This window comes from Fundulus heteroclitus, chromosome 11 (genome assembly GCF_011125445.2).
Source record: "Fundulus heteroclitus isolate FHET01 chromosome 11, MU-UCD_Fhet_4.1, whole genome shotgun sequence".
NCBI lineage: Eukaryota > Metazoa > Chordata > Actinopteri > Cyprinodontiformes > Fundulidae > Fundulus > Fundulus heteroclitus.
The window spans coordinates 21,805,794-21,819,970 of NC_046371.1; the positions used below are offsets into that span (position 1 = coordinate 21,805,794).

General features: G+C 40.3%; 1 protein-coding gene across 1 annotated transcript in view; it reads left to right on the forward strand.

The window, feature by feature from the left end:
- The window catches only part of layna (layilin a), a gene marked incomplete in the record, with an annotated part of 75,994 nt that overhangs the window by 58,313 nt on the left and 3,504 nt on the right, over window positions 1-14,177 (forward strand). Inside the window, 7 exon segments of the mRNA XM_036143111.1 lie at window positions 8,677-8,910; window positions 9,038-9,058; window positions 9,190-9,487; window positions 11,650-11,807; window positions 11,888-11,932; window positions 12,027-12,089; window positions 12,167-12,263. Of these exon segments, the coding sequence (XP_035999004.1) occupies window positions 8,832-8,910; window positions 9,038-9,058; window positions 9,190-9,487; window positions 11,650-11,807; window positions 11,888-11,932; window positions 12,027-12,089; window positions 12,167-12,263 (761 nt within the window).

The following is a 14,177-nucleotide window of genomic DNA, read 5'->3' on the forward strand; positions in this document are numbered from 1 at the left end:
AGCGACGTACGGAGAACGGACCCCTGACGTCAGTTGTCAAGTCTTCCCACAAATTCTCAGTTGGGTCTAGAGTTTGACTGAGGAACGTGCTTTTATGTGAACCTATTGTATGTTTTTATATCATCACCCTGCTGAATGGGGAACATCTGCTTCAGTCTGAGTCCTTGAATGAACCAGCAGCTGTTTAAAGAAATTCAACAAGAGAAGCTGCCAATGAAGAGCAGAGGCACATGGCTTACCAGTTACCAGTGGTTACAAGGAGGTAATTCAGACAAAAAATAAATGGCTAGTCATGGAACAGGTTTTAGGCTTAGGAATGTGTCCTTTTAATGGGTTCTGATGATCAGTTTGTTAAACTGTGGCATAATTTGTTGTCTCATTTTGTCTCAACCATTTTCACAATATATTGAAAAAAAACTCTTGTGAGTTGTATTTTTCTATATGGAGAAAATTATTTTAATGTGTAGAGACTCACACAGACAAAAAGAGGCAATTAGAGAGATTTATTGACATAAAATAGAAAAGGCAATCAGACTCCGGCAGAAGATGTGAAAGCTGTGAATGTTTATGAGCTTGGATGTTCATTTCAGGATTAGGATTAGTGAAGTCTTCCCCCCGGGGTCCAAACACTGGTGGTAGACGCCAGAGGAGAGAAGGAAGACAGGTGAAGCTTGTTAGCATGAAAGAGGAGATGGGGAGGAGGAGGGTCTAAACTCAGCTGAAGGCCAGGATAAGCCATGTGTGCAGAGCCTTATAAGCGAGTCTTGTGAGATGGTAGGATGAGGACTTGACGCAGATCGGCTGGTGCTTGGACACTTGACTATGCAGTTTTTGGATGCAGGTGCACAGGGGGTGAAACATGGGGCAAAACATAGAAAAACCTAACTAAATCAGTTAAAGCAAAGCCCCATTTCCCCCTATAGCACTGATGTGGTATGGTCCAAATCAACTCAGCCCCTTGGCCACCTGCTGGTTCTTCAGCCAAGGGACTGGAGCAACTGCGAAACTCAAACAGAATATAAATTAAACAGAGTCATTACAAAAGCAGGGTAAACCAAAATGTGAATTTTCAAATACAGTGCAATGGTTATAAATAAATTCCAAATAATGAAATGGCTCTGTAAATGAAACCGTATATGAAAAAAACCTAAATTGCATAAATGGTATTTGTAACCACATCTGTGAGGCTGTGAATGCAGCCATCACACTCAGGAGCAGTTTTTTTTTCCCACAAGCCGTCACTCTAATGAACAGCTGACTCTGACAAAACAAGTGCTGTTCATTTTTACCCTTCATATAGTCATATTGTATATAAGGTAAGCCAATCCACCTGCATCATGTACATAACGCCATAATTCTCATTAATTCCAGCATTCCCATTCTCTGAACTCATCATGCTGTGGATATGTATGTTTGTATGGGTATGTGCACCTGTACATCACTTCCACCTCCGACATGTACATAATAATAATGAAAATAATATTTAGTCCTGCATCCTTGCACTCTGCTCATTGCACCATTGCATTATTGTCTCAATTTGTCCCCTTGTTTATATCGGACAGATATCAACGCTTTTCAAATGTGTTGTCTAGCCCTCAGACAGTGTTTGATTTTTATTACTTAACTATTGTGTTATTTTAGTAATGTATAAGTAAGCACTTTGTGAGTATTGCACAATCCAGAGTCCAATTTTTTGTATGTGTACACATACCTAGCAAACAAAGCTGATTCTGATCATTGTATAACCCAACTTTCCAAGAAACTGTTTTCCATTCAAATTCTAAGGTTCTTAAACAATTCTGTTTTTTTCTTTCTTTTCAAAATTCAAAGTGGAAAAAAAGACCACTTTGAAGAATTGCTCCAGCCTTAAAAGGTTTCATCCAAACTCTTTTATGGCTGCTCAGCTCCTGCTGATAAAGCTGCCCAGCTTGCTCCCCCCTCCAGGTCAGTGACTCAAGCCCCATTTCCAGCTCCCTGTGCAGACGTACGCAATGCGGACACTGCATTTGGCCGCGTGCCACAGCCTGATCATTTAAATTGAATTTAGGGGAGAGTTATTCTTTTGTGTAATTAGGTTTTTCTCTTTCTCTTTATGGCTTTAAGATGAAAAGGTACTGAATTTGTCAGCTGTTGTAGTTTTTACAGCCCTGACACAAACAAGGCAATTACATCAAGAATGATTTGTTGCGGCTGGAGTTATTTCATTGCTTCAAATGATTTCATTTTACCACATAACCACCCAGCTTTCAATAAAAAAATTACACTTTGAAAGTTTCTGTGCTAATGCATATTGGCCGCTGTAGCGTCACAGAAAAACTGTGACATTTCAACATTAATGTGGAACCCCTACTTTAGTGTGTGTTTAGCTACAGGGGGATGATGTACTGGTTCCCCGTGGGAACATTTATCTGGTTTTCCTTTAACTAATTAGGAAAGAGGGAGGAGGACAGTGGGACGGGAGAGGATGGCAGAGACAGAAGAAGACGGACTATGTGAGATGACGGACGAATGGCAGAGGCTTAATTGAATGAAAGCTTCTCCAGGTCTCAGATGCCGTAAACAAGGAGGAAATTTAAACCAAGGTCCATTGCTTATTGAATCCCTCCTGAGGGCTCACTAACGTCTCCGTCTTCTGTTCTAACGGGCTCACAGCTGCCCACATACTCCTCCTTCAATTTAACCAAAACTGAACACCGGGCTTTCACTGAAATCAATCTACAGCTAAACTGATTAGCGGTGTTTGGATGGACCCGCATGCATGACGGACGGTAATTTCAGGGCAACTCGGCTCCCTCCTCCCCTTCGCTGCCTTTGCGCTGCTAGCACACATATTCCTGATGAAGCATCCTGCTGTTTAAACTCTGGCTGATCTGTCTCACTAAGAGCCCTAAATCAACCTTATGGGCCATTTCAGAAATTACTGCCATTAGGAAATGCATGCATACACGTTTTCCCTCCTCTTTTGAGCTCTAGAAAAGAAGATTGCATGCACTGAAGGCACATCTTCTGCTGATCCTGCTGCTTGAAAATGAAATTATACAGATGGACATTAAAACCTTATTTGACTGAACTTACATGCTCTATAGTTTTTTTTCCCCTTGTGGTTAAATGAAACATCAGGTAACTAAAATTTAGGAGTAACTACTAGCTAAATGCTCTGCATGCATGGCGCCTCGCAAAAGTATTCAAACCCCTTGAACTTTTGGTTGTAACATTTTGCTCCGTTACAACCAACAAAAAAGTGGTGATTGGGAAGGGTTTTTGTACTCTTCCTTCGTTACCCCTTAATGTAATTTTCAGAAGTTCCCTGATTAGAAAATATAGTCCATCTGTATGTAATTTAATGTTGTTATAAATGCAACTGTTCTGTGAAACACTCAGGGGTTTGGAGAGCATTAGTGAACAAACAGCATGGTGGATGACAAGGAGCACAGCTTTAAAGCAGGGTAAGGGAAAGGTCATAAAAAATATGTCAGACTCTAAACATCTCTCTTAGTGCTGTTCAGTCCATCAGCTGAAAGTGCACAGAATATGACACAACTTCACATCTACCATGACCTGGTGTTAACCTAAACTGACAAGTTAAATTCAGTTCTATTTATATAGCATCAATTCACAACACATGGCATCTCAAGGCACTATAAAGAGTCAAATTTAATTAAATCATACAGACAGATTGGTCAACTAGTTTCCTTTCTAAGAAAACCCAGCATATTGCATTGAGTCTTGACCAGCAGCATTAAAGCCACAGTGGACAGTCGTCTGTGTTGTTAATAGCTTTCCAGCAATCCCTCATACTGAGCATGCATGTACAGACTGTGGAGAGGAGAACTCCCCTTTAACAGGAAGAAACCTCCAACAGAACCAGGCTCAGTGTGAACGGCCATTAGCTATGATTCACTGGGGGTTTGAGAAGACAGTTCCGGGGTCATACACATATAGACACTCCACAGGGCAGGTTTCCAGAAGGATTAGGCAAGAGGGTAACCCGGGTCCAGGAGGGGGAATCGGCAACAGGCAGCACACGCACCATGCAGAGTTTTCCAAACAGGGCAGAGAAAGGAGACAGGTCCTAGGTCCAGGCTTGGGTTATTTCCCATTTTCAGACGTAGACAAGCTTGGTCAACAGGCAAGCCAGGAGGTTAGTGTCCATAGATTCAATTCAATTCAATTTTATTTATATAGCGCCAATTCATGAAACATGTCATCTCAAGGCACTTTATCAATCATATCATACAGATTGGTCAAAAATTTCCTATATAAGGGAACCAGTTGATTGCTTCAAAGTCCCGACAAGCAGCATTCACTCCTGGAGAAGCGTAGAGCTACAGGGAGAGTCGTCTGTTGATCAGAAGTCGACAGGAGTATCAGACAGGGGCAAGACAGGCAGGAGGAAAACAGGAAGGAGACAGGTCAATAATAGGAGATCAGAACAAGGAATGCTGGATGGTCTACTCACACTAATGGCTTTCAAGAATCTGGCACTTACACACTGGGAGGACCAGGAATATATAGTGCTCCTCTCAGGTGCAACAGCTTCCAGATATCAGAGCTGTCGCAGGTGTAATCACTCAGATCTGATTGCAGGTGAGTTACAGGGAGTGACGTCATGGGACTGCAGCAGCAGCGTCTCAGGCAGGAACAGACAGGAATCATTACACTATGTTAGAAAGGGTAATGGCAGATGATCTGCCCCCTGGATGGTGTCACCAGGTGGTGGCTTTGAACTGAATTTTGTGGATTTACTGATAGTAAAGAATTGCAATAGTCTAGCCTTGAAGTAACAAATGCATGGACTTGTTTTTCAATGTCACCCCCTGGACAGAATATTTATATTTTTGATAATATTCCAGAGGTGAAAAAGTGAAACCCTAGAAACCTTTTTAATATGGGATTTAAATGACATGTCCTGGTCAAAAAAACACCAAGGTTTTTAGTTTGTTACCAGAGGCTAATTTAATGTCAAGTGATTGATTAAGAAGTTTATTTTTTAAGGACTCGGGTCCAAATATGACAACTGCTGTTTTGTCATAATTTAAAGCCAGAAAATGTAAAGTCTTCCAGGTTTTGTTGTCATCAAGACATACCTGTACTTAATGTAATTACTTTGATTTGTCAGGATTAATGGATAAATATAGCTGAGTGTCATCAGCATAACAGTGGAAAAATAAACCTATGCCGTGTGATATCAGTTAAGACTGATATGCCTCACATTAACCACATCAAAGCTGCATGTGGTCTGCCACATTTATTTTAATTTCATACAATGTATGAAATTTACCCATCAGGAGCATATGGGTTTATTATGAAACATATTCATGTCATTACATTAAAATTTTGAGATACAAATTTTCATCCGCTTCAGTAATCTGAAGGGGGGGGGGGGGGGGGAGTGTTGTGAAATTATTTAAATTTAAATGATTTGAATAATATATAAATGTATCATTCATCATTTATCCATTCTCTATAATAGGTTGGATTCATATGCTAGTGTGGGTTTAAATACTTACTTACTTTTTAAAAATAAATAAATAAAATGGCATAAAAAAGGAGACCTTTCCAGTGGCTGTTGTTGAAACATATAACATGTCTGATTTGACCAATTTTGAATTTGTAAACGGTGCCCAACTGGAGCCCACCTATTGCCCATGCTTGGTGTAGCCCATCTACTGCCCATGGTCGTGCAGCTTGGAGGCCCTGCAGCGTCTCTGATCTCTCAGCTTGAAGAAGGTGAAGAAGTAGCTTAGTCCTAGAGTGCTCCAGGAAGACGTGGTCTGAGAGATGTGCGGGTCTGGTCAGAAGTGCTCTGACCCTTTGTCTGTTGGGAGTGGTCTAACAGCATGGACCCTGCTGTGAGGAGAGGTCTGGGTTTACAGCAGACACACTGCCTTTGCAGCAGGGTGGTGGAATTCATTCTGGTCCCTCCTCCATTGTATATGGTCAAAATTCAATCTGACATCAGTTATTTCATCATGGCTTTAATATACCACAACACGGGGGAACAAATGACTGAGGCCTTGCTGCGTAGGACCCCGCCTGACGCGGTTCCCACAGGGTGCTGCCTTTAATTCTGTGGAAAGATAAGAGCCACATTTGTGGAGGGAGAGGGAAAAAATACATATTCACACTTTATCCTAATTTGAGGATACAGTTTGAGATATCAGAAAACCTCGCATGAGAAAAGCACATATGACAAGACAACATTCATGCAGGGGGTTAACCTTGGAGACTAGTCTCATGTAGTTCGTCTGTTGTTGTGGGCATCAGTTATGAGTGTGTGCGTGGGTGGAAGGTGTTGTATTTCCATGAACGCTCTCCAGAGGCCATGTTATGGTTTAATTTCTTTAATCTTTTGCTAAAAGTTAAAGCTATTCTAATTATATATATATATATATATATATATATATATATATATATATATATATATATATATATATATATATATATATATATATATTAGTGTTGCACCGATACCGATACCAGTATGGGACGGGGCCCCGATCCAGCACTAAAATGGTGGTATCAGTATCGGCGAGTACCAACAAATAGGGCACCGATACCATTTTGATGTTTGTATGTCACTTGAACGCAACCTTCTCTCTCACGACTAGAATTATACATGTTATATAAGTTCATGAGAGCTGCACTATTTTGGCATTTGAGAGCCAAAACTCAGGGTTTAAAAGAGATTATTCAATTATTAATGTAATTTCACTGTCTTACTGTTGCACTACTATTATACATGTTATAATTTCACAAATGTTGCACTATTTTGGCCTTTGAGAGCCAAAAGTTTATTCAACTATTGTAACCCATTCCAGGTAGGCAATAAAAAGTTCTACTACCCTAAGTAGTATGCAGTTCTTGATATATACACACACACACACACATCAATTTCAAAGAGATTGTATCGGTATCAGCCAATGCTGCGCAGCCAGGTATCGGATATCAGTATCAGGGCCACAAAATGGCATCGGCGCAACACAAATATATATATAAATATATATATATATATATATATATATATATATATATATATATATATATATATATATATATATATATATATAGGCTGTGGTGAGTTCTTAATGGAACAGCTCTCCATGCAATTTAAAAATGTGCATTCCCTTAGGCAGCTTCAAGACACGATTCTCAATTTATTCTTAGTCAGTAATTAACACGCGCTTTGTAAAGATTAACAAGTGCTGAAAATGCTGCCAACATACATGTTAATTTGAAACTAGAAAATGCCCAATTTGTCTTCCATAATGTGTTAACCCTGTTTTAAAATGTCTAAATAAGTTTAAACTTGTAAAAGGAACCCGGAACATACCCAGAGCAGAGTCAACCTCCTCCTGTGGTCATACTTCCCAGAACAGGTGATAAAGTCCCATATTAGCACCCTCCAAATGTAAATGCTAACAAACACACAGCGTTGCTCAAATGAATATCCCTCTTCAGATTTTCTTTTAAAAAGCATTATATTTTCTTTAACATTTGGGTATTGATTGTGCAATATTTTTAATTAAATCGCTGAAAAGAGAAAAGAGCCCATAAAATTAAATTTCAGTTTAAATTAATTATTAGATGTTAAAACAATAAAATAAAAACTAATTTGAAGGATAATTTCACCAGCTGTTCAGGAATAACAAAACATTATGTAAAGGAGCACATTGATGGCTTTTAGGTTTTCTTTCCTCCTAAATACAATTCAATTTACTTAAAACACGAGTAAAATTATATTTAAAAAGGGATGCATACATTAAAAACTTGAACAACTTTATTGTTAATTATTTATTTTACATTTTTTTAACAAATTTTCTTCACATAGGAAATGTTCCCTACTGATTAAATACGGTCATGTTCGAAGTCGGATTTTTCAATTTGTTGCAATGAAAGAGAGTTTGAGTTTTACAGCAGCTGCAAAACTGGCCGTAGAAAAGTAGTTTTCTATTATTTTTTTTTATTTTTCTTCAGTCTGACAAATGAAGGGTTAAAAAAAACATCTCAGTGCCCCTTCCTCATAATGATGAACATCATTTCTGATTAAAATACAGAAGGATTTTTTCACAGTTCAAGACCGATTTTGCTTTTGTTCCAACTGTGCTCTGCTTATTGATTTAAAGGAGAGAGGGCTGGATTTGAAAAGGTGAAGTCATGTCTTCCAAACTGAGGTAATGTATCTAATTCAAAGCATGTCACATGTATCCAAGTATTCAAAATACAATTCTCAGCTTTCATCTTTACTTTTTTATTCAATACAGATCTTATATGTCAAACAAATGTCTGCTGCTTTGCAACGAGTTAGAACGCTGCAGCCCGGTGAAGATGAGAATAATGTTTTAAATGATCCCTGATCGAGTTAGCAGGGGGGGATCATTTTCATGTAACACTTTTGTAATGATGATATCGAAAGCTTAAGTAATAAAGGAATGAGTGAAATCTGCCTCTTGTCAGCGTTTACGGTGAGAAGCACTCGGGCGATTGGATGTCCTGCGATCAATGTAGCCTCTTCTCTTATCGTTAGGACTGCTCTTAACAGATTACTGCCCCCCTCCCAAACATGCAGTCTTTTTCTCCTCCTTCCTCGCCGCTCCTCCTTCTGGCTCTCACACACCCACAGTCTTTTTCAGAAGATACAACAGGAGACTTGTCTCTCTGATTTTCTTTTTCTTAAATCTATTTTTTTAATGTCCACCTTTTCTCACACTCATCTTGCGGCGTTTAGGTGGATTTGGTCTGGATTTGTTTGAACTGATTTGATCTCCTGGCAGATGGACAGAAATGAAGAAGACTAAACTTAAGTTGAAGTTCTGGTAGTAAGATAGTAGATGAAGATGGATCTGGTGATGATCGCTTTTCTTCTGCTCTTTTGTGTTCATCCGTCTGCAGCAGCAAGCCTCATCACAGGTAAACTACTCCCAAAAAAATACACAACACTAGTCAAAGTCAAGAACTTTTCAATTAATTAGAGGATCTGTTTTTTTTTTTTTATGTTTTGGCTTTGGGACTTTAAACTGGACTTTGATTCCTGAAGCAGACATATTTGAAGCGAGGGGTAAGCAGACAGCGTATTTTAAATCTTTCTTAGTATGTGTATGCCACATATTCAATGCTTAAAAACCAGAGAAGCTGAAGATAACGTACTGCAATGTTAGTTTGAAGTCACCTTTTTGTGTGTCCGTCCAGGCCAACGAGTGTGCAAGGCCGGGAGAGGGAGACCGTGTTACAAGCTGGCCTATTTCACAGAGTTGCGCTGGAAGCTGAACTTTGAGGAGGCGGAGAGCGCTTGCAGGCGAGATGGAGGCCAGCTGCTGAGCATCGAGTCTGCGTCTGAGCAGAAGGTCATAGAGCAGCTCATCAGAGATCTCCGTCCCACCGATGGAGACTTCTGGATAGGGCTCCGGCGTGGAGCGGGACACGAGGACAGCAGCATTAACTGCTCGTCTCAGTACTACTGGCTGGACGGGAGCATATCCACATTCAGGTAGGAGAGGAGGGGGGTCGCTGAGGGTCATTCCTGGGTATCTTATCAGCTCCAAACAGTCAATAGAAAATTTTTTATTGCAACCAGATTATACTTTTTGTTTAATGCAAACATTATTCCAGCATGTCAGGAATCCGTGTGGTCCAACAATGCAGCTGTCACAAATCTTACTTAACAGAACCTCAGATGTAGATCCAGATAGTACCAGGTCCAAAAGGAAAACCCAACCATCCCTCTGCTCTGTAACATTCTCCAGTGTGCTTTCAGAACAGAGGGGGTATTTAGGCTTTCCATCGGATTCTGGGTTTGTCCATGATTCTCCTCCCCAACCTGCCCAAACGTCTCCTAATGGAGGCATTTAGGAAGTATTCTCTTTAGATGCATATGACCAACTGAGGGTCAGAACTTAGACAGATGGGTAAATCAAATGCTTTGCTTTTTGGTCCAATTCTTTCTTTAAATCGATGTACCAGCCAGCACCTCCAATATGGCAGTCTGTCCGTCTGTCCACCTCCTGCTCCATCCTACCATCGCTTGTGAACAAGTCACCAATATACCTGAGCTCCCCTGCTTGAGGCACAGACTGACACCCAACCTGGAGGGAGCAAGCTCCATTTTTTCCAGTGGACAGCCATGGCTTTAGATTGTTTCATTTATGCTGCTTCAAACTCGGCTGTGACTGACTCCAGTGCATACTGAAAGTCATTGCTTAAAGAATGGGCAACAGAATCACATCATCTGCAAAAAGGAAATATGAGAATCTGCAGTTTTCTGTCCAAAAAAACTATTTTTAACTACAGTTTCCTTAGATTCTGTTCACGAATATCATCAGCGGACTGGGGGGCAGGAGCGGCACAGGAGTAACGCTCAGCTTTGACCAGTGATACAGCTAAACATCCTCTACAAAAGGCCTCTGTGGACACAGTCGTTAGCTTTGTGCAGATCCACAAAACACATGTGGTAACAGATAATCAAAGTCCTCTCCTGTTCTGCGATCTGGTCCACTGTTCGACAGCCAGGATGAAATTATTATAGATGCTCCTATGTATCATATGTATGACCATCAGTCAGAATGCCCTATTTAACACCTAAAAGTACGCTCTCCCAGGAGAGCTGAGTAGTGGGATTCCTTGATAGCTGGAACACGCTCTCCCGTCTCCTTTATCAATGACTGGTAATGCCGCTTAAGAGGCATGTTACACTGCAAAAATTGAACTAAAAATAAGTTAAATGTTCTTAAAATGTGTGTTTTTTTCCTTGATTTGAGCAGGTAAGTAAGATGATCTGCCAATGGAATAAGATTTTTTGCACTTAAAATAGGAACAATTCATCTCCATCATCTTATTTCAAGTGCAGTATATCTAATTATCATATTTTAGCAGTCAAAATACTCATTCCATTGGCATATAGTCTTATTTACCTGCTCAAATCTAGGAAAAAACACTAATTTTAAGAACATTTTACTTATTTCTAGATCCGTTTTTGCAGTGTAAATACACCAGCTCTTTGATTTTAAAGGCGTTCAGCATTTCGGGGTGAGCTCAGTTCAGCAACAAAAAGAAAAATGTGCAAGATGGAGGTTATAAAACTACTTTTACTTGGCTTTTCTTAGACATTCAAAACGAGGGAATTTGTGGCTTTTATGGCCAAGACATTTTTGGCCTGGTTTCCTGGACAGGGTTTAGGTTACATTCGTCAAACAGGAGCTCTCCATCTAAGCTATTTAATCCCAGACTAAAAACTGGCCTTCTGAAACGAAGACTAAATTAAAACAATTCCTGGAGATTTGAGCAGAAGGAAACCAGAAAATATCGGCAAACCTCTACCAGTCGACAAGAACCAACCTGAGGTAAAACAGTGTAGAGCGAGATTAGATAATACTGGAACAGTGGGGAGGAATCAATAAAGAGAGATATTTCTTCAAAACTTTTTTTTCATTGATAGTAGTTTCAAAAAGTATACCAATTATTGGCTTATGAAGAAAACTGATTAGAATGGATTATATACAATTATGCCACACTTTGTGTTTATCTATCATGAGAAAATGCCCATAAAATGAAATTAGTTCTCTGGCTTTAATGTGACAAAATGTGAAAAGGTCCACACTACTGTACAAGAACACTTTTGCAACACACTGAGTGTGCTCTGTCTGCATGCTTCAGGAACTGGCACATTGATGAGCCGTCGTGCGGCTATGAGGTGTGTGTGGTGATGTACCACCAGCCGTCGGCTCCCGCCGGTCACGGCGGCCTCTACATGTTCCAGTGGAATGACGACAACTGTGAAACCAAAAACAATTTCATCTGCAAGTACACAGCAGGTAGTACATGGCTGGAACCCACCCCCCTGTTGTTTTACTTTGGACATTTATGAATTTCTCTATTTCTATATTCTCCACAGAGAAGTCACTGGAACCCACTCTGTCTCCCAACTCCAGTAGGAAAGGTAAATTACATGACTGCACACTGTCGTTGGACATTTCTGCTGCTTTAAGAAATATAAGTAGAACGCAAAAGCCTGAGATGTCCTTGCTTCGCAGATGTCTTCCTTCCATCCGCACTTCCATGGGATCCAAGAGACGGCAACCGGGAAAGAAGAACAGGTCCCACAAAGTCTGCATTTAGTGCCAGAAATTACAGTTATCACTATTTGTCCCTAACATCTGCCTCTGTCTTTTAGCTGTTAATTTAGTTTATGTCATCATTCCCACAATCCCACTCATCCTGCTGCTGCTGACAGTGATGGGAGTTTGCTGCTTCAAAGTGCTCCTCAGACGGTGAGAAGCTAAATTACATTGGAAAACAAACCAAAAACACCCACTACTGAAAAAAGATAGCTCCTTAAGTCATGAATGCTGCCTATAATTGCACAGCCTATTCACGGGTCGATTTTAATTTCTGTTACTAAAGTCGCAACATTAGCTGCCTTTAAATGTCCAGTATATTTTAAGCGCAAGGATCCTGCGATTATGCAGTGTTTCAAAATTAACGCTTCACAGCTCGTCTTTTTCTTGCGCCATGTTTCAAGCTCAAACCCAAATTCTCTGCCTGCAAAAGAGCAATTTTGTTACATTTAATCCTTAAAGGCAGCAAGTGAATGCAGACGTGAATTGTGGATTTTCTGAGGAATGGTCTGACAATGTTTAATTGGAAAAGTCATTTTTTAAAGAAGGGTTCTGTGGAGTTGCCTGTGCAAATTCTCAGTTACTTGGGTCATCACAACAGCAAACAGGCTTAAATCAGAGGCAACCAGACTTTTGTTCAGTCATTTCTGAAAACATTTCGACACCTTTCAAGGAGTCTTTGTCAATTCTGGTGGCTCGCACTTGAGCAACCTGCAGCTGGTGCACGGCTGTTTTTAAAGGACATGGAGGCCCATCCTCCTATAGGTCCATTCTAAGTCAGATGCAAATCAGTGACCCACCCACCACTGCCCTGGATCGTTAGAAGCTATTGCTTGGTGTGAGTGGAGTACCTGGTCACCTGAATCATGACGAGATGCTGATGTAATCTCTTTGGAACGTGTTGATGAACCGAGTTGTAAACACTTGGGAGTTGAAAGCACAATCCTCCCCCAGTGTTCAGAGATGGTTTTTCTCTTTTGACCAAAATGGCTTCTTTCACCCCTCTTTCAAACCATCTGTTCTCCCTGTTCAAAATCTGGACATCATTGTCATCAAAAGAGTGGCCTTTGTTCCTGAGGTGAAAGTGGACTCCTGAATCTTGCCCCGTGCTTCTGGCCCTCCTGTGCTGTGCCATGCCTTTATGTAGCTGTTGCTTAGTTTCTCTGATGTAGGAGTCTGAGCAGTCCTTGCTGCAGCGGACCACAAACACAACGCCGCTCAGCTGTGGTTTGGCTGTTCTGTATTTGGGATGAATCAGTTTTTGTCTGAGAGTGTTATTAGGATTGAAATTTACTGGTATGTTGTGTCTAGAGAATTTCTTTTCAGAAACTCCTGACACATATGTAATTACAATGTTTTTGCGTCTCTCTGTTTTCTCCTCTGTTTGACACAGTGTTGTTTTTTCTGCCAGCTTTATTGGCTGATTTGACAAAAGCCCATTTCAGGTACCCACAAGCCTGCAGTGATTTCCTGATGTGCTTGTGTTATATTCGTGGCAGAGGGAATGTTGTCAACTCAGAGTTCTGATAACAGAGACTTTGTGCTCCATTGGTGATGTGAATCAAAATGCAAATATTGGTCTGTGTGTGTGGGCTTCCAGTAAACCTCAGTTTTGAGACTCCCATCTTCCTCAATGTGTACCGTACAGGCCAGAGAAGGCAACATGTTGTTTTTGGCATCCTCTCTGGTAAACCTTATGTTCCTCTCCACTGAGTTGATGTGATTGAGACAGAGGTCCAAGTCACAAATCTGGTTTGGTGTTAAATTGTTTTTTTTTTCTGTTTTGTATAGCTTTAAAGATTTTACAGTATTCATAGATTTTTATGCAGAGAAAAACTTCTCTATAACTTTGTGGTGTTTATTTATTATGGAGACAGTTGTTTCGACCAATCCAGAAATTATTTTTTTTAAATATACTTCTTAAAATGGAGTCAGAATTGGCTAAAATCTGTAATGTCAGGTCAAGGTGTTACAAAGGCAGGGATTGGTGCATCCTCAGACTGAACTTCTCTTTCTCTAAAGATCGTTCAGACTTATGTCTACTGCAAGTAAGATATTGACATTGTC